The sequence below is a fragment of the Phyllostomus discolor genome, chromosome 5, assembly GCF_004126475.2.
Source record: "Phyllostomus discolor isolate MPI-MPIP mPhyDis1 chromosome 5, mPhyDis1.pri.v3, whole genome shotgun sequence".
Taxonomy (NCBI): Eukaryota; Metazoa; Chordata; class Mammalia; order Chiroptera; family Phyllostomidae; genus Phyllostomus; species Phyllostomus discolor.
This window is the reverse complement of record NC_040907.2, coordinates 154,495,969-154,523,725: the sequence shown is the minus strand read 5'-3', so window position 1 is coordinate 154,523,725 and position 27,757 is coordinate 154,495,969. Positions and strand designations below refer to the sequence as shown.

The 27,757-nt window shown below is 47.6% G+C and overlaps 1 protein-coding gene and 1 long non-coding RNA gene across 17 annotated transcripts in view; one reads left to right on the top strand and one right to left on the bottom strand.

Moving 5' to 3' along the window:
- The first annotated feature begins 1,046 nt into the window (after positions 1–1,046).
- Positions 1,047–6,851, top strand: LOC118500893. Its single transcript, XR_004903476.1, has 2 exons — positions 1,047–3,935; positions 6,413–6,851. It is a non-coding gene; the product is annotated as an uncharacterized LOC118500893 (long non-coding RNA).
- Positions 6,704–27,757, bottom strand: part of GBF1 (golgi brefeldin A resistant guanine nucleotide exchange factor 1) — a 127,783-nt gene continuing 106,729 nt past the window's right edge. For 7 of the 16 annotated variants that reach the window (XM_036027206.1, XM_036027205.1, XM_036027209.1 and 4 more), the window contains 32 exons: positions 27,264–27,411; positions 26,488–26,711; positions 25,808–25,976; positions 25,187–25,398; positions 24,748–24,846; positions 23,945–24,139; positions 23,519–23,708; positions 22,792–22,938; positions 22,388–22,476; positions 21,250–21,452; positions 20,679–20,802; positions 20,271–20,396; positions 19,922–20,004; positions 19,025–19,261; positions 18,479–18,572; positions 17,929–18,105; positions 17,544–17,608; positions 17,337–17,460; positions 17,068–17,139; positions 16,845–16,939; positions 16,435–16,588; positions 12,029–12,254; positions 11,352–11,512; positions 10,961–11,219; positions 10,632–10,837; positions 9,521–9,671; positions 9,285–9,415; positions 8,980–9,081; positions 8,593–8,706; positions 8,263–8,443; positions 7,993–8,121; positions 6,704–7,549 (listed from right to left, as the gene is read on the bottom strand). In XM_036027206.1, coding sequence (XP_035883099.1) covers positions 7,269–7,549; positions 7,993–8,121; positions 8,263–8,443; positions 8,593–8,706; positions 8,980–9,081; positions 9,285–9,415; positions 9,521–9,671; positions 10,632–10,837; positions 10,961–11,219; positions 11,352–11,512; positions 12,029–12,254; positions 16,435–16,588; positions 16,845–16,939; positions 17,068–17,139; positions 17,337–17,460; positions 17,544–17,608; positions 17,929–18,105; positions 18,479–18,572; positions 19,025–19,261; positions 19,922–20,004; positions 20,271–20,396; positions 20,679–20,802; positions 21,250–21,452; positions 22,388–22,476; positions 22,792–22,938; positions 23,519–23,708; positions 23,945–24,139; positions 24,748–24,846; positions 25,187–25,398; positions 25,808–25,976; positions 26,488–26,711; positions 27,264–27,411 — 4,968 coding nt within the window. In that variant the 3' untranslated portion in view covers positions 6,704–7,268. The remainder of the gene's footprint in view (positions 7,550–7,992; positions 8,122–8,262; positions 8,444–8,592; positions 8,707–8,979; positions 9,082–9,284; positions 9,416–9,520; positions 9,672–10,631; positions 10,838–10,960; positions 11,220–11,351; positions 11,513–12,028; positions 12,255–16,434; positions 16,589–16,844; positions 16,940–17,067; positions 17,140–17,336; positions 17,461–17,543; positions 17,609–17,928; positions 18,106–18,478; positions 18,573–19,024; positions 19,262–19,921; positions 20,005–20,270; positions 20,397–20,678; positions 20,803–21,249; positions 21,453–22,387; positions 22,477–22,791; positions 22,939–23,518; positions 23,709–23,944; positions 24,140–24,747; positions 24,847–25,186; positions 25,399–25,807; positions 25,977–26,487; positions 26,712–27,263; positions 27,412–27,757) is intronic. The other 9 variants (XM_028511648.1, XM_028511645.1, XM_028511646.1 and 6 more) reach the window with 5 other exon arrangements.

Below are 27,757 nucleotides of genomic sequence, written 5' to 3'. Positions count from 1 at the left end.
GAAGTTCTCCTTCATTATTTTTTCAAATAAGATTTTTCAATTTCTTGCTCTTCCTCTTCTCCTTCTGGCACCCCTGTGATTCAGATGCTGGAATGTTTAAAGTTGTCCTGGAGGTTCCTAAGCCTGTCCTCATTTTATTTGAACTCTTGTTTCTTCATTCTGTTCTGGTTGACTGTTTATTTCTTCCTTCTGGTCCAAACCATTGATTTGAGTCCCACTTTCCTTCCTTTCACTGTTGGTTCCCTATATATCTTCTTTATTTGACTTTTCAAAGCCTTCATTTTTTTCCTCTATTTTGCAGCCACACTCAGCCATTTCTGTGAGCATCCTGATTACCAGTGTTTGAACTGTGCATCTGATAGGTTGGCTATCTCTTCATCGCTTAGTTGTATTTTTTTTTCTGGAGCTTTGATCTGTTCTTTCATTTGGGGCCCCCCCCCCCTTTTTTTTTTCTCAAAAGGCCAGTTACATAGTAAGGGACAGAACCTTAGGAGTTCTCCAGGGTGGGGCAACCCACGTGGCTGCGTTGTGAAGCTGTATGTGGGGGAGAGGACCAAGAGGGAACAATGCTGCTTGCTCAGCTCTCTGCCAGTTTTCAGTCACTTCCCCCAATTCCCACAAGCAAAGTGGGCGCTTCTGGTGCTGATACCCGGGTGGGTGGGTATTTGTACATCCTAGGACCCTGTGGATCTCTCCAGTGAACTCTCCTGTGAGGCTGGGAGTTTCTCCTGCTGCCGCCTCAACCCCCACAGGCGTTTTCAGTCAGAGGTTTGAGACTTCATTTCCCCACTGGAGCCCTGGGTTGCGCAGTCTGTCTCGCTCCCCAGTTGTTCCTCCCAGTTTATCCACATGCAAACATGGGACTGCCTGCTTTGCCAGTCGCCACCCTGCCCACCCTTCCTTCAGCCTTGGCCTTGCAGCGAGTCCTCTCTGCCTGGCTGCCCATCTCCGCCCCTCCTACTGGTCTGGATAAATATTTCTTCTTTAACTCCTTGGTTGTTGGACTTCCACAGACTTCGATTTTCAGAAGTTCTGGTTGTTTTTAAATTTGTTGTTGTCCTCCTTTTGGTTGTGTGAGGAGGCAAAGTGTACTAACTTATGCCTCCATCTTGGCCGGAAGTCTTGATTTCTGCCTCATCCTTAGTTTCTAACTCCTGTGGAAGAGACAATCTGGATCTAAAACTTATTCTATAAATGGCAGGTTCACAGCAGGCCAGACTTTCAGACTTGACTGAGCTGAGGGGTTCAGGAGCTCTGCACCTGGAAAAGCTTTGCTCATCCATTACAGAGATTTGGAATATTAGAATTGAAAAGGTGTCTCCAATCTTAATAGTTCAAATCTTACAAATAGTACAAAAGGAGATTGCCTTTTGTATAGGAGTTCCCAGTGTCTGCTTGTACACTTCCAGTGACAACAAGGTCAGTACAGGATTTTACACAGTACTGACTCCAAGGCTAGACATCTCTGCTTAGCAGAGTTCCTCTTTAGGAGGTGCCATGAGTAACCTCCATTCCTGGAGTCAACCTACTTTGGGCTCCAATTCAACATGGGATGTTGAAGATTTTTAGATTTTTTCTGCAACTTTCCCCTGACCTTCTTAATAATGGAATTATAGGTCTGTACTAGCTTTGCATAAAGGGAGACTATTATGGCCCTTGATTTGACCTCTCTAATTCCTGTTACTCCCCCTTCCTCTTCATCTTGCCCACAAATGGAATGTGTCAGGTTCTATATTAAGGTAGTTTAGTATAAGTTTTTGTTCTTCCTCCCAATGACCTTAAGAGATAAATATTGCCTTCTTTACTGATGAAGAAATTAAGCCTCAGAGAGGCGAAGTAATACAGCTAAGAAAGAGAACAAGAATTCAAAGCCAGTCTGTTAACTCTAGGACGAGAAGCCTTTCCCTTACAAATGTGTATAAAACACAAAGAACTGAGAGAACAGTATAATGAAGCCCCTTGTCAATCCATAAGTCAGCTCCAACAATTCCCAATGTTGGTCTGGAAATTTTAACTGACTCGAAATTTATTATCAGTTGCTATAGCCTCAACTATCTGGACTTAAGAAAACTTTTCATTGTTTGTTCCAGTAATTTCCAACCTAATGATCATCTGTTTCATATGTAGCCCTACCAGTTGGCCCAGAGCAGAGGCACCGTAAACTCACCCTATTCATTCACGAAGTAGTGAGGGCCTACTCTGGAAAACAGTGTCCTTATTTGCAGATAAAAATCAAGTGGAGGTACAGTATGTCTATTGGTGATAAGTGCTATGAAGAAAAGTAAAGTAGGTAAGGGGGTAAAGAGTGATACGGATTTTGTGTGTAGCAGGCAGGGAAGGTTTTTCTGATAACACTTGAAAAGTGAGAGAGGGAATTACGTGGGTACCTGGGGGGAGAACATTCCAGGTGGAGAAACTAGCAGTGTAAAGGGCTGATACAAATGTATATTTGGCATATTTGAAGAATGGCAAGAAAATAGGTAGGTGGGACAAAGAAAGAACTTTGGGTTTTATTCTGAATGAGATGTAAAGCCATTATCAGATTTTGAGCAATGGAGGGACAATGATATGACATGTTTTAAAAAGAGCTATTTGGTTTCAGCGTGGAGACTAGAATGCAGGAGGGTGACCAGTAGGCCTGTGGTGGCTTAGACTTGGGTGGTAGTGGGTGAGGACAGTGATAAGTAGTCATATTCTAGGTAGATTTGAAAGATAGAAACAACCAGATTTGCTAAGTGATTGGATGTCTAATGTGAGAAAACAGGGGGTCAATTTGGCATAAGCACCTAGAAGAATGGAGTTGTCTTTTAGGAATATGGGGCAGATGGGGGCAGGAGCAGATTTGTAGGGGGGTAATCAAGAATTTTTCCTTTTCAGTTTGTGTGACAGGCTATGAGGCATACAAGTGGAAACCAAGGGGGTAGTTGAACATGAAGTCAGTGTAATGAATGCTACTTCAAGTCTTGACAGTGAACAGCAACACCCAGTGACTGAGTGTAGAGAAAGGACTCGCAGACAAGGGCTCAGCCCTGGAGCATTCGAATGTCCAGAGGCTGGAGATAAGGAGGAGCCAACAAAGGAAATTAAAAAGGCATAGCCAGTGAGGTAGGGGAGAACCAAGAAAAACTAGTGTCTCAGAAGCTAAGTGAAGAATATTTCAAGGAGGGGGTGATAAATTGTTTACTTGAACTAAAGTTTCTTCTCAACTGAAGCCCAGGGGCTCAGAGATTCTGCTTCCTCAGGGCCATCTGCCTCCCAGGCAGTGAGCCCTAAGCAAAGGTAAATACCTAAAGGCAGATAAAACCACACTTTTTGTTGTTCCTATATATTTTTTTGGAAGAAGCATGGCGGGGCCGGGGTTGGGGTGGGGTGAGGTGTGTGTCCATTGTAGCTAATTCTGTGTGGTTGACCCTCGAACAATGCAGGGGTTAGGGGCACCAGCACCGCCCGCAGTGGAAAATCCATGTGTAACTTTTGACTGTCACAAAACTTAGTGATTCATTCATTCTTCCTGATATTCTTATGTGTGTAGAAAGTTCACATTTATTCTTAGTTGTGTGCATCTCTTTCCATTTTCTAGTGAATTCTTAGTTACCTAGGGATTAATAGCTTGTTTCTTTTCTTCAGATGTTCAACCTTCTATTTCTCATGAGGCTACAGGAAATGTATGTATAGCTGTCCCCGACTTACAATGGTTCAACTTAAGATTTTTCAACTTTACAATGCTGTGAATGTGATATGCATTCAGTAGAAATCATACTTTGAATTTTCATCTTTTCCCCGGCTAGGGACATGCTTGCTAGGGACATGTATGATACTTTCTGCTGGACTAGCAAGTCCCAGCTCCCCATCAGCCACATGAGAATGAGGGTATGCAACTGATAGTCTACAGTGTATTCCTTGTGTCAGATGATTTTGCCCAACTGTAGGCTAATGTAAATGTTCTCAACACGTTTTAAGTAAAATATGAGGTTTAGTAGCTTGTGTGTGTGTGTGTGTGTGTGTGTGTGTGTGTGTGTATTTAGAGGTTTTATTTGTTTTTTAGAAAGAGGTGAGGGGAGAGAGAAAGAGAGGGAGAGAAACATCAATGTGTGGTTGCCTCTCATGCATCCCCTGCTGGGGACCTGGTCTGCAACCCAGGCATGTGCCCTGACTGGGAATTGAATCAGTAACCTTTTGGTTCACAGGCTGGTGCTCAATCCACTGAGCCACACCAGCCAGAGCCTTAGTAGTTTATGTGTATTAACTGCAGTTTTTTTTTAAGTTTTTAAAAAATATTTTATTTATTTTACTTTTAGAGAGGGGAAGGGAGGGAGGAAGAGAGAGAAACATCAATGTGTGGTTGCCTCTTACGTGGTCCCCACTGGGGACCTGGCCTGCAACCCAGGCATGTGCCCTCACTGGGAATCGAACCTACAATGCTTTGGTTCGCAGCCCGCACTCAATCCACTAAGCTACACCAGCCAGGGCTTAAATGCAGTTTTGATTTATGGTATTTTCAACTTACGATGGGTTTATTGGGACGCAAGCCCATGGTAAGTCAAAGAGCATCAGTAGCTTCAGTGGGTTTCCACACCACTTCCACAACTTTCAAACTGAGGAAATGTTATAGGAACAACCCTGTGGTTTAGAGTGAGACAGACCTGGGGTTGAGTCACAAACCCCTAACTTCCCAGGCACTTGGGGTCTCTGAGGCTGCTGCCTCATCTGTAAGAGTAGGCCATGTCTCTCCAAGGTTGTGTGAGTGGGCACTTACTATTGACACATATAGAAGGCTCCCAAAAGAATCACTTTTCCGTGGTAGGGTTGTAGGTCTCTAGCTTTCCTCTGAACTTGGTGAAATCTGCTGTCCTAGAGTTCTTATAGACGGCATCATTCAGACCAACATTTCCCTCCAGAGTACTCTATCATTACTTTCCCACAAGGCTTTTTGTCACTTCCGTATCACCCAGCCACTCTTCCTTGTTGGTTAGAATTAAGGCCCAAACATTAGTTTCTTTGGTAGCTCCCTTTACCTTCTCGGAGACAACACTGCCAACAACACATGTACGTGCCAGCTGATACTTCTGTAAAAGAATCAGACTTACAGCAAATGTTTTTGCTACCCAGTGGAGAGAGGGCTGGTTTCAATCACTCCAGCTCCTTTTCTAGTATTTGCAGACCAGCCGAGGAACACAGACTTGTCACATTCCTTTGTTCATAGGATGGTTTTCAGGCTTGTTTGCAGCAGCCAGCATTATTTACCCTCCCACCCCTGCCCCGAAACACATGCAAGCTTCTCCAGGCAGAGCTTGTAGGTGGGGCTTAGATGGTGGAAAAGAGACATCATAGCTGTTATGGAGCCAAGGACCCTACTGTCTACCTGACTGTAGATCCTGGCTTTTCTGCACTCAAACAGCAAAGTGTGGATTAGAAGTGTGGTCACACTCCTCATTTTCCCACGGGCGGGTTGGGAACCAGGGATGGTCTGGACTACTTGGGGAAGGAAGGGAAGAGGTAGAAACTAGTATCAGTGTTCTTCCACATTAGGCTATTCCCATTTCCAAGGCACCCTTCTCTCTTTTATTTTTAAAGATTTTATTTATTTTTAGAGAGAGGGGAAGGGGGGGAGAAACAGAGGGAGAAAAACATCAATGTGTAGCTGCCTCCCACATGGTCCCCCCTGGGGACCTGGCCCGCAACCCAGGCATGTGCCCAGACTGGGATTGAACCAGTGGTTCCCAGCTAGAGCTCAGTCCACTGAGCCACACCAGCCAGGGCCCAAGGCGCCCTTTTCTATTGATACACCTGAGGAAGGCCCTTGTAGAGGTCCAGACTCCCAGCAACATCCATGTGGGTGTGCTGAGCAAAGGGAAGCCCCAGGTGCTGAATGACCACAAGCCACTTGGGGCCCAAATGAAGAGGGTGAGTGCTCCTAACTCTCTAAGGAGGTCAGCTGGTAGTACAACAGGGTACCACTCCCTGCCCAGCCTTCACCCAGATGGGGGTGGGGCCATTATGGAGGAGGAGCCAAGATGATGTAGATGCTTTACCTGGGAAAGCTTACTATATAGTATTCTGCATCCCAGCCATAGTACCTAAGCCCTGCAGGGGCCACACACAGCCTGCCCCATGCACACTCCCACCTCACCTTGATGCATAGGGAGGGAAAGGGAGGGGTTTTCCAATTACGCTTCAGTGACTCAGATGGATGGAGGCTATGGGGTGGAAAAAATTGTCCCTCCTCAGTTTTGGGCCAAAATGAATGCCCTGTGCCCAGATATGCATGATCACAGTTGTGGGCAAGATGGCCTGCCTCCTAAGCCCCACAGGTTGCTGTGCTCCCGGACCCTGAGGCACATCAGAGAGGAGACTGCTGAATAACTACAGCTCAGCTCTGGTTTCCCTTTGACCTCAGACTGTGTTGTCTCAGGTGTCGCCCTTGGGGCAGTTGAGAAAAGAACCACTGCCCAGACGCCTGGCACATCCCTGGTGACAAGGGAACACTGCTGTGCTGATGGTGGTGGTTGGGCAGCAGTAGTGGGAAAGGGATCCTGATCTCAGTCATCCTGGCATCTGGCTGGCTGGTGGCCAGGGGCCACGCGGGTCAGACTGTTGGTAGGCTCAAGAGTGTCACTTCCGTTCATGCAGGGTCCAAGGCCTGGGTATCCTAATAACATGGTGCCCACAAGTTCAAGGAAGAAACCAGAGGGAAAGGCATTGATGATGGTACTAAGACATTTATTACATCATAAAAAGTACATTGTTGTCTTGTTTTTCCATATGTACATGCTCCTGTGGGGAGTCCCCCATTCAGCCCCATCTGCCCACCTTCCATGGTGCCAATCATCTCTCCAAACTGACCAACTAATTAATAAAAAAGGAAGAACTGGAGGAGGTGGTCCAGGGCTGATGGGAGCGGGGATGGGAGAGGGAAACAAAGTGCAGAGTGGTTAGCTTGGCTCTCAATGCCTGACCACGGGCGGGGGGCACGAGGGCAGGCACTGCAGGGCGGGCACAGTGATGCCTCCCCAGAGCTGCCAGGCTGCAGGCGATACCTGAGTGTGCTCTCAGGTTGGACCCCCAAGAATGGAGAGCAGAAAAGAAGGTCCTGCAGCCTGATTGTGGGTCCCAGGAAGGGTTACAAAAGTTCTTTTTTTCAGGTCCCCATACAAGTAGCAGCGACAACATCTTGGGCTGGGCCTGAAGATTTTGTGGCCCCTGGGACGGCTGGAGGTGGGGGCAGGGACAGCCTGGTAGTCCTGGTCCTGATTTCTGAGGGGCCTGTTTTAGTTGACCTCGGAGGTGGTCATGGGGTCCGTAGGGCGGGGTGTGGCCAGGAGGGGCACTGGTGAGGTGGCTTCAATAAGAGCAGGGTTGAGGATAATGGGCAGAGTCATGGGTGGCACGCCCACCTGTAGTGGGGAGGCCAAGGGCTGCAGGATCAGTGGGGGCTGAGCCAGGGGTGAAGGCCCATCTGGGGTAGGGCTCAGCCTGCTGGGGCTACACGCCACTGGTGATCCAGGGGAGCTGCTGTTGCCTGGGCGGGGGCCCTCGGGCTTCTCCAAGTCTATAGGGAGAGCGAGGTGGCTGCAGTCAGTCTCTCATCCCAACCTTTGCTCCCCCCTGTTCCCGTGAGCAAAATAGTTGGTGGTCTCCCTGGAAACTCATCCCAATGCCCAGCTACCTCATCTCTACCCTTCTTTGCTGTACTTCTAGTCAGGTTTGTTTTGGTCTGGTCTTTACTTTCAGCATCCCTGAATGGCAACCTCTGCATATTCTCCAGACCCAGCCTTCTCTTCCCAAGCCTGAAAAATCTCAAGCAGCTAACTCACCATAGCTTATTTGGTCCTGCCATTTCTGAAAGGAAGAGGAGGCAAACAGGATTCTCTGGTTCCCCCCTTCCCCTGGCTCACAGCCCATGCTCAGCAGCAATGCCACACTACTCTGGGCCTCCTCTTAGGCCTCCCGCTTTCTGCTCAACACCCAGCAGGCTGGACCAGAGGGACTCACCACAGGCCCCCAGTTCAGAGGGCATCTCTGGGGGAGGTGGATGGCCAGGTATCCTGGTGTCCCCAGCAGCAGGAGTCAGGTGGGCTGAGGCCAGAGGTTTCTGGCCATGAGGCTCCATGGGCATGGGGTCTGGGGAGGGCAAAGAATAGAGTACAACTCTAAGTGCTTTCTTTCAGACAAAGCGCTGACTACCCACAGTTTTCCCACCCACCCAGAACATAGAGAACTAGTGAGCTCCAGACTTTGAGGAAGTTGGGCTGAGCCCCCTACCCTGGATGACAGTCTGCTTGAAGAGCTCATCTCTTAGGTGGGGCAGAAAACAGTCAATCCGCTCCCAGGTGATCTCCCAGAGGGCCGAGGGGCTGCCTCCTCGGGTGTCTGCACTGTGGAAAATTTCTGCTGTGTCCATCACGAGGAGCATGTTCTTCAGAGACTCAGGGATGGCCTCTGACTACAGGTGGCAGTGGGTGCATGATAACAGGAAAGAGGGCATGGGGAAATATGGTAAGAAGGATGTAGCTAACAAGGGGGAAACTGTAAGTCTTCCCAGCAGGTGGGAGAGAAAGCAGGCAGCAGAAGTCAAGATGAAGTAGAACGTACCAATAAGTCACTGGAACCTGCGTGCATGTACTTGTCCATGAAGTCCAAGATGGTCAGCCACAGGGCAGCAAAGGTAGAGAGTGACAGCAGTGGAGACAGGTGCTGCAGGAAGACCTATGGCCCGCCGGCCCCTTTCAGCCAAGGGTAAGGCAGGAGCCTTCGATACCCCTCTCCAAGGCTGGGAGACAAGTCTGCCCTATCTTGTATGGGAATCTTAGATTAGATCCCTCCGAATCCCAGAATCCTCCCAAGTGCTTAAGTACCACTGAGTCTCCATGGCTGGGGTCCTGGACACCTACTCGCATCTCTTATGTCCTACCAAAAGCCTTGGCTTCCCTCCTTGTGAAAAGGCAGGAGGGTGAGTGGGTACATGGTGGTAAGCTGTACCTTAGAGAGCAGCGTGCAAGCCCTCATCCGGGTCTCCTCCATCCCACCCACATCTGCGGGGCTGATGTTCTCCAACAGCTTGGTCAGTAGAGGAAACAGCACCTGGTGGGTAAATTGCCAACATCTCCTAGAAGGGTCAGCTGGCAGTCTTGCCTCAAGGAAGCCAGGGGCTGCGGGGGATGGGTACTGAGCAGAAGGGAAGGTATGATGTAGGCTGAGGGTTGACATTAGGGGCTCTTCAGGCTGTCTTACTGGCCTTGTCTTAGGGATCTAAGCTTTACCTTAAGACTAGAGGGCAGTCCTACCTTGTTGAAACAGGCCTCCCATTCCAGGGCATCTAGCTTTTGCAGATCATGTACCAGTAGTGCTCGCTGCAGGTAGGTCAGCGCCTGCATTCGCACCTGGCGCCGGGCATCACAGCACAGGCAGGCAATACCTGAGAGCAAGAACAGGCTCAGGATCCTTCAGGCATCCCGACCCTGGTACTTTCAAAGCTCAGGCCCAACTCTGCCCCTGCCCTGCCTGCTCTCCCAAGGTTTACCCTGAAGTAAAGGGCACCAGCAGTGGGCCCAGAGGGTGCGTGAATCTGCTTCAATCTTCCGGCCACATGTCTCCAGGTGGCGCTGCTCCTCTGCCCATGAGCTGTAGATAGAGGCCGCTCGCGTGTGCAGGGTGTGCATCAGGTCTAGCAGCTGGGGTCACAGGAAAGGCAGGACGTGAGTGGGGTCAGGTCTGGTGAAACTCCCTACCCCCACTGTCCCTGACTGAGTCCTCGAGGGAGCCCCTAGTACCAATGGCACCGTATTCTCCGCTCCCTTCTTGACTCAGTGAGCTAGGGGCCCAGTCCTGGCCACTGTTTACTAAAGTTGGGTAATGTTCCTAGTGGAGGAGACTTGAGGAGGGGTGCAGACTAAGTATAAATAACACTGAATTACACGGTGAGAAAGACACTTCCTTTTCAATTCTTTCATACCTGACTATAGATAAAACTTCATCAAGTTAATCTCATTTTAAAAACAGAACACAGGCCTGACGGCACAGCTCAGCTGGAGCATCACCCAGCGCACCACAAGGTTGTGGGTTAGATCCTGGCCGTTGGGGTGTGTAAGAAAGACACTCAGTTGATGTTTCTCTCTCACATCATTGTTCCTCTCCTTCTCTTTCTCCCTCTCTTCCCCTCCCTCTAAGATTAAATAACAAAAAACAACAAAAGAAACCAGAAAGCACACCTCAGGCTCAGAGGCTTTCATGGGAAATAGTGTCTGGCCAGATTTAGTAATTTTTTCACCATTTTTCTAAGGCTATTTTCTATGCCTTAAATAGACACAGGATAGCTCCGGAAGGATAGACCAGAAACTGGTGGCAGTGGCTGCCTCTGGTGAGAACTTAGTGGTTCAGGGACAGGAATGGAATGGACTGACTTATCTGTTTACCCTTTTGTATGTTTTGAACTTTGTAAGATGTGCATATATTACCTACTCAAAAATAAACCTCAGTTCAGAAACTAAGCAAATGAAGCCGCACAGGCAGGGGGAGTGTGGAGGTGGTGGCGGGGGGCCTGGGCCCTTCCCCCCAGTCCTGGCTGTCCCTGGCCCGCGCGCGCTCGCAGTCAGGTGCAGGAGAGAAGAGGAAGTAAAGGGTGCCATACTTACGTCCTGACTGACCTGTAAAGACACCGTGTGGTAGCTGGCAGGCACGCCTTCATCCTCATCGTCGTCGCTATGCCCGCCTCGAGCAGCATGCTGGCTGGAGGTTCGAGGCCGCCGAAGCACTGAGCCCTCCTTGGATTTCTTCTTGAATCGGTTCCCTTTGCTGTCATATTTGTGACTCTTGCCTCGTTTCTCTTGGGACTTGCACCCTGAGTGGAGCCAGATCCAGGTCATACTTCCACACCATGGGCACAGATGACCTGACTTCTCCTCCCTGTCCCCTGTATATTCACATGGCTACTCCCCAGTTGCCCCTTTGTTAGGTGACCCACCGCCATTGAGACTGGCCTCCACAAAGATGCGGAGAGTCTTGACGCAGAGCTCGAAGTTGTCGGGTGTGATGTGGGCAGCATCACGTACGATGAAGGACAGCGATTCCACACACTTCAGCAGGGACTTAGTGTCGTGTGGTCCCAGGTCCAGCCCCACTGTTAGACTATACTGATTGACCAGGGGTGAAGGGCCTGGCCGGCTGGGCCCACTCCCGGGTGCTGGCCCTGGCCTGGAGTTATCGATGTCGTCCTTCCCCACCTGTAAAGTACACAGACGGCTGGGAACCCAGGCTTGAACTGGACCTTCCCCTGGATGCCCTCTCAGAGGACCAGGAAGCTTTCCCACAGGCCAAGGAGGGAACTCTCGTCCTCTGTCCCTATGGTCACTCACCACTAACCAGCCGCTGTTGACCATGTCAGCGTCTGTGGCTGATCGGTGGATCTTGCCAGGCCTGCCATGGTCAGTGTAAACCTCCGAGTCGGAAGTGTACCCTCGGTCCAGGTTCACATCGTTTTGATGGTAGGACGGGAGCTCACTGTCTGACTGGGCCCCTGAGCCAGCAGGGAGAAAGGCACAGTCACAGTGAGGATGGGACGTGGGGTGGAGGACATAATCTCAGCTCTCAGAAGAAAGGTGCTGATGACGCCTGGCCTCTCCTGTCTCTTGGTCTGGCTTAGTTTCAGCCCTGTCACCAGAGGGCTGAAGGATGGTCTGGACAGCTTCTCTCTTGACCAAATAGGGCAGCAGGCTAATTTGGGTTCCTGATGGCACCTAGTAGCAGCTGTCAGGGGAGGGAGGCAGTTTCTCACAGTTTCTGAGAAAACAGTCCTCAGGACAGTAGTAAAGCCCAGCTCCACAGCCTTCTCTGCTGCTCACTGGCCTTCCTGCTGTTTAACCTGAGGGTGTGCTGGGGAGAGGCCAGTAGGCATAGAAAGCTCTGGAAGCTGCAGGCAGAAGCCATAGGTATTTGATCTGCTAAACATAGTAACCTGTTTTGTTTTCCTGTCTCAACCCCTGGAGCCATATGGTTCATCTGCCACTGTGGGTCTCCCTGGGAAAGGGCTTACCAGCATCAGGTGCATCCGCCCTGGCTGTGGCCTGCAGGGCAGCTGGGGGCTTTACGCCGGAGCCGATGCACTCCAGCAGCGTGAAGATGGTGGCCCAGTCATCACCTGAGTGGATGTTGGCTGCGTTGGTCTTAAGGAGTTCATGGAGCCCAAAGGCTACCTGGTGACTGACTCGGGACAGCACGCTGGGCTTCATTAGTAGCAAAATGCGCAGGGAGAGCAATACCTGGGGCGGGGCGGAAAGTGGGAAGTGGCACACGACTCTTGTCTACTCTCCCTTCCCACCAGTCTTCTTAGGCCAGTGAGGATAGTATGACTAGGACTCAACTTAGGGTACAGCTGCTCGCCTTTTCTTTTTTTTTCAATGTATTTTTTAATGAAAATTTTTATTGAGATAATTAGAGTTTGATATGTTTTTATAAGAAATAACACAAAGAAATCCTTTATACACTTTGTCCAGTTTACCCTCCAATGGCAACATTATGCAAAACTATGGTATAATCTCATAACCAGAATACTGACATCAATACAGTCCACTGATCTTATCAGGTTTCCTCAGTTTACTTCTATTCGTGTGTGTATGAAGTTCTCCACAGTGCAACCGTCTGTGTAGGTCTGTGTCCACCACTAGTCAAGATGCTGAATAGTTCTAACACCACGGACCTCTCCTGGTCTCCCTTTACAACTACACCTGACTCTTTCCTGTGCCCATCTGTAATGCCTGGCAATCTGTCCACAACTGTTATTTCAAAACATTATATAAATAGAATTAGATAGTATATAATCTTTCAGGACTGGCGTTTTCCACTCAGCGTAATTCCAAGTTGTCACTTGTATTAATAGTTTGTTGCTCTTAATTGCTGAGTATTAAGTACTCCATGGTATATACATACTACAGTTTAACTATTCATCTGTTGAAAATCATCTGAGCCAGTTTCAGTTTTTGGCTATTACAGTGAAAGCTTCTATGAATGTTCATGTATAGGTGTTTATCAGAATGTAAACTTCCATTTTTCTGGGATAAATGCCAAGAGTGCAATTGCTGAATTGTGTAGTAATTATACAGTTTTATCAGAACCTGCCAGCAGAGTAGCTGTACCATTTTACATTCCCACCAGCAATGTATGAGTGACCCACAACCTTGCCAGCATTTGATATTTTCACTTCAGCCATTTTGATAGGTGTGTAGTAATATATCATGGCAGCTTAATCTGCATTTCCCTACTAGTTAATGATGTTGAGCATCACTTAATGCCTTCACGTGCATATGAGGTAGGAACCAAAAAACCCCAGAATTTATTAAAAATTGTGTATTTAGCCCTGGCTGGTGTGGCTCAGTGGACTGCACGCTGGCCTGTAAACCAAAGGATCACTGGTTTGATTCCCAGTCAGGACATATGCATGGGTTGCAGGCCAGGTCCCCAGTAGGGGGCATGTGAGAGGTAACCACACACTGATGTTTCTCTCCTCTTTCTCCCTCTCTTCCCCTCTCTAAAAATAAATAAAATCTTTTAAAAACTTGTGTATTTCTTTTTACATGTTTAAATGTCTGTCACCTTCTAAGTACTTTCCATTTGATGCTATACACCTATCAAGACTTTTTTTTTCCACTGCTCAAAACAGTTTTGAACTTTTCATTTTTGATGCCTTTTATTGTTTGTGCTGTTTTTTTTTTTTTTTTCCCACCTTTTCCACATTGTAAAACATTTCCTTTTGAGGACTTTTTTCATCCAGGGAAAAAAACAAACAGAAAAGTTGCTTAGGGAGAGATTGGGAGAACAGGGAGGGTGGGGCACTGCTGAACACTCAGCACGGTGTGGGCAGGTGTGCTGGTAAATCACTTATCATGAAATGGGCAAACGTGTGTTTAAGGTCTTAAAAAAATTTACTGAAGCCAAACACAGCCTCTCACAACAATGCCTGCTGGTACACTGGTACAGATGGTTTCCTAGAACACTCACCTAGCCAGGGAAGCCTGTGCTACAAGGGCACAAGGGCCCGCCCTCTAGAAGATAATTCTGGGGTGTTTTTGTTTTGGTTGCTCCTTGTATTTCCATCTGTATACCTTCTTCAGTGAAATGTCTGTTTGGATCTTTTGCCCATTTTCTAGTTTGCTTTATTGCTGTTGTGTTTTGAGTTCTTTTATATTTTAGATACTAGTCTTTTCTGAAATATGTGATTTGCAAACATATGTTCCTTGTCTTTTAAAAAAATTTTTACTTATTTATTTTTTAGAGAAAGAGAGAAACATTAATTTATTGTTCCACTTATTTATGTATTCATTGGTTGATTCTTGTATGTGCCCTGACTAGGGAATTGAACCCGCAACCTTGGCATATTGGGACGATGCTCTAACCAACTGAGCTACCTGGCCAAGGCTGTTCTTTGTCTTTATATCCTTTTCACATGGGCTGTCATGGAGTAGAAGTTTTTAATATTGATGAAGTCTAATTTATTATTATTTCCTTTTATGGATTGTTCTTTTGGTGTCACTTCTAAGAACTATTTGCCTAGTTCCTGAAGATATCCACCTATGTTTCCTCCTAAAGGTTTTACAGTTTTACATTTAAATCCATGATCTACTAGCGGGGACCAAAAATAAAGGCCAGAACTATCTCTGGAGGGTGGGCCCCTGTGGTACAGGCTTCCCCTGCTAGGTGAGTGTTCTAGGAACCCATCTGTACCAGTGTACCAGCAGGCATTGTTGTGAGAGGCTGTGTTTGGCTTCAGTAAATTTTTTTTAAGACTCTTTCAACATGCATTTGTCCACTTCATGATGGGTGATTTACCAGCACACCTGCCCACACCATGCTGAGTGTTCAGCAGTTTTTGACCAAAAATAGCATGAACCCACCTTCCCTGTTCACCCAATCTTGCCCTCAGCAACTTTTTTTTGTTTCCTTGGATGAAAAAAATGTCCTTAGAAGGAAACTTTTTGCCAATGTGTGAGAGTTGAAATAGGGCAGAAACACTAAAAAGCATCAAAATTGACAAGTTTAACAACTGTCTTGAGCAGTGGAAAGAAGTATCCATAGGTGTATTATATCAACCAGAGTGCTTTGAAGGTGACTGTAAGAATAAACAAACATACAATTTTTTATAAATTCTGTTGTTTTTGGGTCCTCCCTCATATTTTGAGTTAATTTTTTAAAAAATATTTATTTATTTTTCAGAGAGAAGGGGAGGGAGAGAGACATACTGATGTGAGAGAAACATCATTTGGTTGCCTCTTGCACTCCCCCAACTGGGGACCTGGCCTACAACCTGGGCATGTGCCCTGACTGGAATTGAACCAGTGACCTTTTGGTTCTCAGGCCAGTGCTCAATCCACTGAGCCATACCAGCTAGGGCTGAGTTAACTTTTTTATAAGGTATGAAACTTCGACCAAGGTTTATTTGATTTTCCTCAATATGGATTTCAAATTGCTCTGGCAATTGAAAAAGTTATCCTTCCCCAATTGTTTTTTGTATTGTTTTTTAAAAAATTGTTTTTGTACCTTTTTCAAAAAATTAGTTGAGCATCTTTGTGTGGGTCTATTTTTGGGTTTTCTCTTCTGTTCCAATGATTTATATGTCTATCTCTCCATCAATACCACACAGTTTTGATTACTGTAGCAATATAGTAAGCCTTAATATCACTTTCTTCTTTCTCAAGATATTTGGCTATTCTAGGGCCTGCGCTTTCCCACCTGAATTTTAGAATAAGCATGTTTGTTGTGTCTACAAAAACTCCTGCTGGCATTTTCACAGGAGTTGCATTAAACTTATAATTCAATTTGGGGATAATTGACATCTTTACTACACTGAATCTTCCAATCTATGAACATGGTATGCCTTTTCATTTATTTGATTTCTTTCTTTAGCATTTTGTAATTTTCAGCATACAGATCCTATACATGTATTATTAGGTATATATCTAAGTATTTCATTTTCTTGGAAGCATTTATAAATAGTATTGTTTCTAGCTTTATTTTCCATATGTTCATTGTCAGTCTATAAAATGTGATTAGTTTTTGTGTGTTCATTTTGTATCCTAGAACCTTGCTAAACTCACTTACTAGTTCTATGCCGGTTATCTTTTATAGCTGGGCCAAGAGAGTTCAGGAGGGTCCTAAGCATGAGAGAAAACCAGGTATAGGGCTGGGACTACCACAAAGCAGAGCCATGCAGCCCTCACAGCAGATTTATAGGAGCCAGTAAAGGTGCTGAGTACCAGCTTCATACCTAGAGGCCATTCCAGACTCATCCGCAATGCCGCCTGTTAGACTGCCCTGGCCCTAGTTGGTAACTGGTCTCATGCTATATGGGACACTAAATGTACTCCCTGTTCCTGGCCATATCTACACTGACACTGTGACTCTAGTCCCTTGCATACCTTCCTGCCCTACCAGGCGTACTCTGCTTACCTGGCCACTGATTTCTTCTCTCCGGAGTAGCCGAATGGCCAGGCGCAATAGCCCCACCACCGCCCGATCCACAAGAAAGCAGAAATCTTGTGCCTGGACACACAAGTGGTAGAGATGGTCTCGAACAGTTTGCCACACACAGCCCACGCGGTCCCTGAGGAACATAAAGGATGAGGATAGTCTTAGCTAGAGAGTCCATTGGGCAATGGGTCTCCATTTCTGGTTCAGGCTAGGCCTTTTAAGGCTCATTGGTATCATACCCTAGGCAGACAGGTATAACGAGCAAGCTTCTCCACTACCTACAGTTTCATGTGCTTCTTTCCCCTGGAGCCCACTCAGCAAGATGGCCCTAGGTTTCTATCCCTTTGGAGTAAGCCCAGTGTGAAGCCTGCCTAAAGATGGCCTTCTACCTGTTCTCCAGCACAATCCTCAGCAGCACCTCCAGGCAGAAAGCAGCATCCTCCTCATCATATGTCTCTTCATCTGGTGTCACTGAGACGAGAGCCTAGAGAACAACAGGAAAGCAGGCAGCCACTGGCCCTGCCCTGACAGAGACTGAAGTATTCACCCCTGTGCCCGTCTCCCCTCCCAGACTTAGCCGGCTCTTCCCTCTCTTTCCTCTTCATTCTGTACCTTCATGAGCTCCTGCAGTGACTCCAGCTGGAGAAACTTGCTCTCCGTGATCATCTTTTCTGGGTCACATTGCTGGGGCACAGAAGGAAAGAAAGGGGTCAGTGATAAGGGCTGGAGTGAAGGGAACTTTCCCAAGAGCTAGGGAGAGAAAGCAAAAGGAGTCAGTTCCGATCACAAGCCCTTAATGATTCTATTCTTCAGTTCACAGGGCATCTGTCCAGTAGGGAGGGGTCTAAGGCTCATTCACCAGGGGGTAGGCAGGCAGTTACCTTAATGCAGTCCAAGGCCACTCTCTTAGCCTCTTGGTTCTCAGTAGAAGGGCCCCGCACACTAGACTGCTCGGTACCACTTAGTGTCAGCCAGCTCACAAAGCTCAGTACTGTCGACTCTCCTCTGCAGACAGAGTACAAATTCTGGTGAGCTCCAGAGTCCTGACCCTCTCTCTCCAAGGCCTCCAGCCTCTGATCTGCCCTCACCGGTTCGATGGTATCTCCTCCCGCAGTAGAGAGATCTTGCCATTTGGATCCACGAAATCTTCAACCTGGAAAGGAAGGTCAAGAATAATTTCTCCATATGCCCTTTGCATTTCCTGGTCCCCCATACAAAGTGGCTTTCTTCTTATAGCTCTCTTCCCTACCCCACTGACTGGCCTCTCCATATAGTGAGTGGCAATGGCTTCTACCAATCTTCCTTGATAGCTACACACCCACTCATGACCTGTGGTTTACATCTGAGGTGTTCCTGGTAAGTTTCAGCAGGCAGCAGGCCCAGTGCTACTCTCAACCAGTTCTATATATCGACAGCATATACTCTTGGAGCTCTTGCCTTGTTACTATTGATTGGTATCCTACCAAGAATTACCTCCACCATAGCCTTCGGCAGCAGCTGGGCTCGGAAGAGCTGCAGCATGGCCTCCATGATATTCTTCCAGCCCTCTCGGAGGATGTCGCCATGACGATGGGCCAAATGGAATACTGTCTTGGCTGCAATGTGAGCTTTAGGGTTGCTTCCAAACACACTGGGCAGGTTCTCAATAGACTGGAAAAAAAGATCAGAAGGTGCTTAGGGTCTGGCACATGTATGAAAAAGAGAACCTCTTAGGCCTCAACCTGTGGTTCCCTGAGGGTCCTTCTGCTGGCTCTGCTTCAATCCCCCATACTAGTGGGAAGGGCTAACCTAGATAAGGCCTCTCCCACTACTGCATCTCTTCTCCCATCCCCATTACACAAGGTGATGCTATTCTCATCATAGGGTGTGCAAGACAGAAATGACCTAAGCTCCTAAGCTCTACTGCAGCCAAGGGGGAGGTGAAGAAATATGCTGAGGGAAACCAGCTCTCAAGGTAAGAGTAATCCATGGTTAAAAGGTCTTCCTTTGCAACTCCAGGTACATAGTTCCTACCCTTGCTCACCTCACTGCTGAGAGCTGTGAATTTGCACAGAGAGATGATGAGATTGTCAAACACATCGCTGAGGCCATAGTGGGCGGAGATCATGGCGCACTTCCTGTAACGTCACCCCCATCCCAGAAAGAGAGTCACTGGAAGGCCAGGCAGTCCTTCCAAGTGCCTGAGGAGGCTTGCTTGGGGTTCTTCCCCAATCAGTCCCAGGAAGAAACTTATTACTCTTAAGTCTGTTTAAGACTGAGCTTTACCAAGATTTAGCCTCCCTCCAAAATCTCAGGAAAAACCCACTCTAAGGAAAATAAGAATAAGTTAAGGTGTGGGGGGAGCAGTTAGGGGGTGGAGGGATTGTACAAAAAGCAAAAAGGACTCATGGACATGGGACAGTGTGGTGATTGTGGGGGGAGGCGGTATAAAGGGGACTAAATGGTAATGGAAAAAATATAATATTTTTTTAAAAAAGGAAATAAGAGTAGGATTCAAAGAGGTATGGAGGCAACCATGTTAGCTCAAAGAGGAGGGAAGAAGTCAATTCCAAGGCCAGAGGTGGGCTACCTGAAGCCTGAGATGGCTTTCTGGATGATTGTCTCCTCAAGGCTTTTGTCAAAGACATAAGAGAGAGCAGCAATAGTGGGGCCCCAGGTCATGGTGAAGAGGTCAAGATCGTAGCTGCCAGGAGGCACACGTAGGAATATGCCCTCTGGGGTGGCACCTCGATGGAGCAGTACATTCCACACATAGTTCTCCCGGACCAAGCCTGTCTGCTCCTCTGGCATCACGATCTCCTCGTTCCTGTCAGGAGGTAAGGTAAGGAGTATGTGCTCGGCTGTGAACCTGACTGCTCACAAGCTAGGACAAGCTAGGCTTTACTGTGGCGCTCTCCATCAGTGAGAGGTTGTCGAAACTGAAGTTCAGTGGTCTGCTTCCCACCCACCACGGAGAAGAGAAGAGGCGTCCCATAATTCTCCATGATCTCAAGGACCTACCTCTAAGTAGGGACTTTAGTTCTGTGGTAAGATGTCACATTCTACCTGAACACGAGAGAATGAACAATCCTTTCTACCTTTTTTGATCTGTAGTAAAGAACTAAGTGTCCCATCTCTGACCTCTGATCCAAGCCTCACCCTCCGATGCCCATACTGGGTTCACTACCAGCCCCAAAACACAACTTGGGAGCTAGACAGGAAAACCCAGCTGCTCTGGCTTTGGGAAATGAGGACATGACGCGCCACTTAGCAGGAGCCGTTTAGGTCCTTAAAGTACTGGAGTTCCAATATTGTTTAGGCTTAAGGAAGACATGAGTTGGGAGAGACAGGGCTGCCCAACTAAGTCCCAAGGCTCAACAGGGAGCATATGAGTCATTGCAGTCTGATGTGGCTCTAAAAATCTGAAAAAGGGAGCAGTGTGTTTCCACTTAACAGAGATGCTACACCATCCTCCACACATACTCACTTGATGGCATGGTACATATCCTCCAAAATGTCTTGTTCAAAGTCCTTGCCTCCATTCACACCTTTTAGGTTTTTGCGAAACTCCTAGAGACAGAACAGTAAGTTTTCCCTGTCATGTGTCAATGCTAAAGCACCACCCAAGGAACTCCCAAGTCTACAGTAAATAGGACTGAGGGAACAATTAGTGAAAGAACCCACTCCCCACCCCAGTTCCTCTTCTGGATTGGCCAGCCCTCCCTGATTCCCATGGACAGAACCCTGTTGACCATGCCCACTGGACAGCTCATGTCATTTCTGCTATCTCCAAAGCCTGGTGGATCTTCTCTGCCGTGGCCAGAATCTAAGCTTACCTCCAGGGTCATGGGCGCATTCTGTTTGCGAACATTGTGGTTGTGCTGGTCAGTATTAAGCATGATAACAGCATAGGCCAGGGCAAAGCAGGCATCACTATTGGCAAATGGGGAGCCATTACAATTCTGAAAAAAGCAAAGACCCCACCTGTGTCAATACCCTTCTCTGGCCAATTAAACCCTCACCACCAACCCATAGGACAATGCTGGCACAGAGGGGAGGTACCACCCAGAAAGCCGACAACCTCTTGCCAACTCTTAACAAAAGCTGGACTCTCTATGGAAAGCTCACTGATGATACTCGCAGCCTTTTAGGAGACAGTAGCTGGGTCCTTCAGTTGAAGCCCTAGAATCCCTCAGTCCACATTAACTTGGGAGGCTGGCTCAGCCCCTGCCACTCAAACTCACCCTCCAATGCTCTGTGAATGCCTCCAGCAACCTCTGGATGACCGGCGCTTCCCCAGGCAAGCGGAAGGCTTCCAGATAGAGGCGAAGAGCTTCGTCCAGTCTAAGACCCTGAAAGCTGAAGGTGCTACAGGGAGAGGAAGAAGGATGAATATGCTGAAGATATGTAAGCTGCAAATGTTGGGCTCTCTATTAGCCACAGTTCTTCTAACCTTTTCCTACTAGAACGGAGCTGGCTGAGGACTCCAGCAAAGGAGAGGCATCTCCTGGCTATTTCTGACACAAATCAGAACTTGACAACTCCTAACCTTAGTACTTTTCACATCAGCGCACTCTTGCCTTTCTTAGAAACCTCATCCCCTGAAACCCAGAACCTACCCTGTGCTCAGGGACCCTGCTCCACCCTGGCTCCCAAAGCTATCCTGACAGAGACTCTTTCAGGTCCAACAGATAAAAGTGATGGGAAGAGGGAGAGTACGTGACCACCAACAGGAACCGACTCAATGCTTTGAGGGAAGGATGCCTTCCCTGAATGATCACCAACTATGCCCCACATTTCTTGCAGTTGCCTTACCTCACAAAGCTCTCCAGCAGGTCAATGTTTTTGCGGTCACTCACAAACTCTCCAATCATTTTCTTGTCCAACCGAGGGTTTTCTCGAAGCCACTGGGCTACCTCTGTGTTGTCCATTGGGATGGTGAGTAGGCCTTTCTCCTGTAGAAACTGGATCCCTTTCTTTGGTTTCTGGTTGAACTGCTCTGTGCCAGTGATCAAAAGCTGGAAAAGAAATACTAGACGTGTCAGAAGCTGCTCTGCCCCTAAACCAGCCAAGGCCAGGCTGGACGTCATCACAGTCCACAGCTTGTCACCTAACAGGCTCCTAGAATGTGGGAACATGGTTCTAAGTGACTCCAGAACTAAGGCTGGATCATATTGGACCTGGCTTTCCTCTATCTTCATGTCTTACTAGAATAGGCTGAAGACCTCCTTTTCACTCTTTCCCTGAGTGCTCAAGATGCACAGGACAGCCTAGGACAAGGTGAACTAATTGTGATGATAACTTTTTGTCTCTCCAGTTACAGCTCTATAATCAAGGGCACACATAAACCAAAGTCATTTAGGCTAGCAATGAGAGGAATAAAGGGTTAAATGGAAGGTGTTAAGAACCTCCACTCCCCCCAAACAAAAACAATACCAAAAAAGCAGTTATTTGAACTTTACTAAAGCACCGGAAGTAATGTCAATTTCCCTTTATTGCCAATCATCACCCTAGAGCTTGAGATGACCAGACCACTAACATTCAGTGGGCCACACAGTACCAGCTACTGGGGCTCCTATGGCCACCAGTAATACTTGGTTCTTAGTTAGAACAGCAGTTGTCCAGGAGCATACAGTATGGTATGGACTAAGAACCAACCCACCCCCCAAAAACCAACAAAACAAAACAAAACAAAAAAACAACAAAAAACCAGTTGCTTGAACACTTTATGAACTTTGTGAACTAAGTTCACAGTTATAACTTGGTCCATACAGTAGGACTAACTACATGGCTTTGGAGTAAGGGAAGGGCTTCACAGGAAACCAGGGGATTGCTGAAGTCCCAACAAGCACAAAGATTAGCCTCAGGAGGCAGTACAATGAATGAGCTGCTAGACTGTCCCTCGTCCTGTGGGATAGAAATCCTACAAAGAACACTCAGATTCTGTATGTACCTTCTTTTTGTTTTTAATTTGAATTAGTTCCCGTGGATCTGGCAGGAGACAGGAAAATCGAGGTGGCTTCCGGGTAAACTTCATGTCAGCTAGAAATGGGAGGAAGAGAGGGAAAACCCCATAAGACCTCTTTTACCAGGAAGTGACTTTTGCAAATTGCTGATATATTCTACAGTGAGAAAGAAGAATGCCTCAGAAATTTGCTTGTCCCATCAGTGTTCCACTTCCCTAGAGGTCCTATCTTGTAGGACCCCGAACATCTTTCCTCTCTCTAGGCCTGAAGGCATGGTGAGCAGCTAAGGTTCACTCATGTACTACCCCAGGGTGTGTCTGCTACTCCACCTCTGCTCTCCACCAGGCCTACCAGTGAGTGGGGCTTAGGATCACAGACCCCCAGTACCTACCCCCAGAGTCACCAGCTTCCTCCAGATCACCGCCTCCTGGCTTCCCATGCTCTGCTGGCCGCCGCCCTCCGCCTGAGCCTGGAAGAAGCAGGCCCGGGGTGTCTGAGGCCGCGCCTGCTGCTTTCCCATCGCTGGCTGTTCTCTCAGCTGGCAAGAGAGAAGAAGATAAGTGAAGACTTATGGAGTAGGAAGCCAAGTAGAGCTGCAGGAGAAGTCGAGTCCCTGGTCAAGGAGACTGCTCCCACGTAGGCTGCCAGCCCTGAACAGAACAAACTCAAGCCCAAACAAGCATCACTATCCCAGGTCAGCCAAGCATTAGATTATCTAATTTAATAAAGAGATTATCTAGTCACTTTCCTAGATCTTCTGTAACCCCAGTCTCCAGGGGAAATTTGAGAAGATTAATTAGAGTGGAGTCAGATACTGGGGGTTGGGGAAGGTAGGACCTGGAACTTTTAGGGACAGAAATCCTGTATCCTTTAATCTATGTTTTCTTTTCTTTCCTTAAGTAATTCTGTGAAAAGGCTGAAGTGTAGAGGAGGAGAAGGGCAAAGTCTATGAGTCCTGCTAACCTGCCTGCCTGGCCTGTAATTCAAACCACCAAACCTTAAAAACACAGAATTGGGAGTATGCCAGAGGAAGTGATATAAGAGCAGGAAAAGGATTCAGAGTAGAGAAAGGATAAACATAGAACCCTGGGATCCTCAAAGAAGGAAATGCCTCTTACTATTGCTGACTTCTCGGGTACCATCTACTGCCTCGTAGCTGGGCCTGGCTGCCTCTTTCTTCTCTTGCTGGATAAGGTTGTTGAGGACTTTAGCCTGACAGTGGGCCTCTGTACTATCAATCACTGTCAACAGGGCATCAAGAGACAGTAGGTGTGTTGTATAGAGCTGACCAGACACAGGAAAGGCATTCTGTAAAGTAAACAGATCCAGTAGACTTGAGGTTAGAATACTTTACACTTAACTGACCCTTTCCCCCAAACCCCCAACTTCCTTTAACTTCTAAATTGCCCTGAGAAAATGCCTTTCCTCCTCCTGTTCCCCAGTCCTCAAGTGATTCCCCTCCTTGTAGGTAGCATCCTTACTACCACCAGAGAGATTTCTTTAATACAGCTTTCTTACTACTAGACAGTAATAAGGCTCAGCACCTTGGACAGCAGCTTGGTGAGGTCTTCAAAGAGGTTGGAACAGTAGTAGTCACAATCATAGTTGATATAGAGCTCAGTGACAAAGCTGGGGATGTGCCAGAGCTGCACAATGGCCTCCAGTGCCATCTCTTTCATCTCATAAGGCATCTTGGGGTTCTCCACAGTGATGATCTCCATGAGCTTTTTGATGTACATCTGGCAATAACCAATTAATTGCCATTTGGGTGGGGAAAGGATTCAAAATAGGAAGAGATAAAATTGGACAGAAAAAAAAATGTTAAACAAGGGGCAGAAGCCCTGACAGGAGCATGAATTAAGAGACAGTTACAGATATTCTATCCCCTAAATACTTCCCCTCTTTGGCCTCCATGTTGGGGGATAAGGCCTGGCTTTCTATCTCATGCCTGATCCAAAACAAGTCACCATTTGCCCTTTTTGTGTTCTCTGTGTGAGCCTGACCTGGTCCTACCTAGAGTCCTTTTTGCACTTTAGTGGTAAAGTCAGCCTGACTTGCCTGCCTATGCTGCAGAGGAGCTGTTAGGCAGGAGAGCTGTAGCAACTCATGGTGAGGTAACCTGCCAGTCCTCATGTTTGGGTCCTCCCATTTTAGAGCCAGTCAATTTTCCCCAAGGTCCTTCTAACTTCAGCTGAAGAGGCCAGCCAATGAACCAAGCTAGGGCGGCTACAAGCACTCTCCTACAGAAGCCCCTAAATCCCACCCTTGCAGCATGACAGAGCTGGCCCCACTGAAGCTGGCATGCACCTTCCTATATTTTTTCTTCTTCCAGAGTTGAGAAACTCACCTCCAGCTGGAACTTGAGGTGTTCCCTCATGCTCTCAAACAGTAGGAAGCATACTCGCAGGGAAGCAGCATAAAGGTTCAGTCGCTCTATGCTGAGTAGCTGGAGACCAGAGTGGAACACGCCATTAGGTTTCTGAACCTGGCTATGGCTCGACCAAGAGAAAAGCAGGAGAGTACATTGTGTGAAGTTTCCACTAAGGTCCTATGCTCTGAGGGGATTTTATATCTAGCCATTCCTAAATTTCCCTGTGGCTGCAACAGGCTCCAGGAATGAATGGAGTCATCGTGACCATGACTACTGGACAAATGGGGAGGAAGGGTACCTCCTGGATCCTACACTCTCTTCATGAATCAGCCAAACTTCCCTGTGCTCACCTACCCATTGAGAGACCCTGAGAAACAACCAGGGGCTCTCAGCCCCTCTAGAAACCCAGTCTTACCTGGAACAGGTGGCGGCACATCTCATCCTTGATGAGGCCCAGGAGGGTTTGGCACTGGGCTATGGGGGCTGACTCGAGAGCCACTGTCAGCAGATGTAGTCCCATGTGGATCATCACCTCGGAGTTGTGGCGGTCATGCGCATTGGTGAGGGAGATGAGGAAGCGGAAGAGCTCGCGGATGCAGGGAAGACCATAGGGGACGAGAGCTGTGCCTGGGGAAGGCCGGGAGGGAAGTGGGACTCCTAAGAAACGACTGGCTTAGTAGCTTGGCCTAACTTGTCCTCATTTTATGAGGCAATTTCAGATTAGTGATTCTCTTGAAGAAAAAAAAAATGTTTTCTTCTGGGGAACTTAGGAGACTGATCTCATTTATTGAAAGGAATTAGAAATGGTGATCCTATCTTTTTGTTAAAAGCTTTCTATTTTCCCCCTCAATTCTTATTGTCCACCAAACTCCCTGTCTGAATAAGATACCGAAAGGATCCATCCATGCCAATAGCCCTCAGGCTTGATTCCATTTCCTGACTAGAACTAGCAGCTGGTCCAAAACAATCTAGGCTCAGGCAGCTTAGTGGGTTGGATAGGGAGGTGAACTGGCAGAGCCGGCCTGAGAGTACTCACCTTCTTTCTGGGAGGACTGTGTAAAGCGCACGCCCCGGGGATTGACGTAATCCATGTCATGGACAGAGGCAGCATCAGAGTGGTCAACTGGGGATGTGCACTCCTCCAGCACTTCAGGGATAGACTCCACAGATGCTGACGGGGTCTTTTCCACCTGGGCCCCTTCCTGCTATGACCAATAGCAGGGCAATATAGGAAGAGGGATGAAGCAAGAACAACTTGGAACTTACTACCCTGAAATCTGTCCTCCAAGTGTCTCTAATGGACTGCAGGTGCAGGGCCAGCTCAGTGGGCTATGAATCAATGGGAGGAGTATGACGAAGGATTCAGAAAACATCTCCTGAGGCATCAACCTATAATGACTCAGACCTGAGAGGCAACAGGAGCTCTCAGAAGCTTGGGATTTAGATCATCACCTTCCAGAAAAAGTCATGGCCAGCTGCCTTACCTTTGCCAAGGACTTACTACCTGTATGTATAGCTTGATAAATTCCATGAGCTACCTCTCAGGAGTCACGCTGTGGGTTTTTTAGGCAGCAGAGCAAATTCTAGAAACAGGGAAGAACTGTGCTCCCTACCTTAACCTGCTTTTGAGTCACAGCCTAAAGAAAGGAGCCAAAGGATCAAGCCAATCCCCACAGTGGAAGACTAAAGAGGGACTTTTAGAAATTAAAGCCATACCTGGGAGTCAGGCTGCTCAGGAATCCCTAGCTCACTGCTGCCAGGTTCTGTGGCTGTGCTGTACCCTGGAGAACCAGGTTGCTCTAGGTCAGTGAGGTCTTCTTTTGAAGTAGTCTGGGAGGAGAACTCCAGTCCACTGTCTGTAGATGGGCTGACCACTGTTGAGGCAGCTTCTGAACTTGTAGAGGAGATGGGAGTGGGCACATCGATGAACGGCATGCCACCTGCCAAGCAAAGTAAGTGAAGCTTAAAGAAGAGACTGTGAGAACACCTACCCTTTATGGTACTAGAACTGTTTCCTGGACTGTATACTTATCCGTGAGAGAGGAAGAAGCTTTTTTCTTCTTTAAAAAAAAAAAAAAGCCCTGGCTGGCATAGCTCAGTGGATTGAGCACGGGCTGCGAACCAAAGCATTGCAGGTTTGATTCCCAGTCAGGGCACATGCCTGGGTTGCAGGCCACAGCCCCCAGCAACCACACATTGATGTTTCTCTCTCTCTCTTTCTCCCTCACTTCCCTCTCTAAAAATAAATAAATAAAATCTTAAAAAAAAAAAGATTTTATTTATTTTTTAGAGAGGGGGGAGGGAGGGAGAAAATGCAGGAGAAGAGCATCAGTTGGTACACCCCCACCTTGGGACCTGGCCCACAACCCAGGCATGTGCCCTGACCGAGAACCAACGACTTTTCAGTTCACAGGCTGGCGCTCAACCCACTGAGCCACAACAGCCAGGGCTCTTCTCTATTCTAATCAGAGAAAGCAACCAAGGGTACTCACCAGTGAGGTTAGAGGATAAGGTGGTTCCATTGGAAGTGGGCAGCTCTGAACCTGGTATAACTTTGGTTGCATGGCGTGGGGGACGGGGGGATCTCTTCTGTTTCTTCCACTTGGATGAATCACTCATGCCTCCTGCTCTCATTTTCAGCTGGAAATATCACACCTCATTAGCACTGGTATTCAAACTACAACTCGATCCCTAGAAATCTCCCTTCTCTTAGTTCTACTCATCCCTAGGAACAGCCTATACCCTGCATCTGTTCCAAAGGAAGAATCTAGACCATCAGAGCACATTCCGACTCTTCTAACCTGGCTTCTACACTGGCCACTTTACAGGTCAGTCTGACATCCTCCATGTGGAAGGTTACACTCTCCTTTTAGGTTGGTCACTCATAGGGCCAGCCCTCACACATTGTTCTGCTCCCCTGAGTTCTGGGTGGCAATCCTGAAACCTATAAATGGTGCTCAACCTCCTTGTCGAAAGGGTAAGGGCA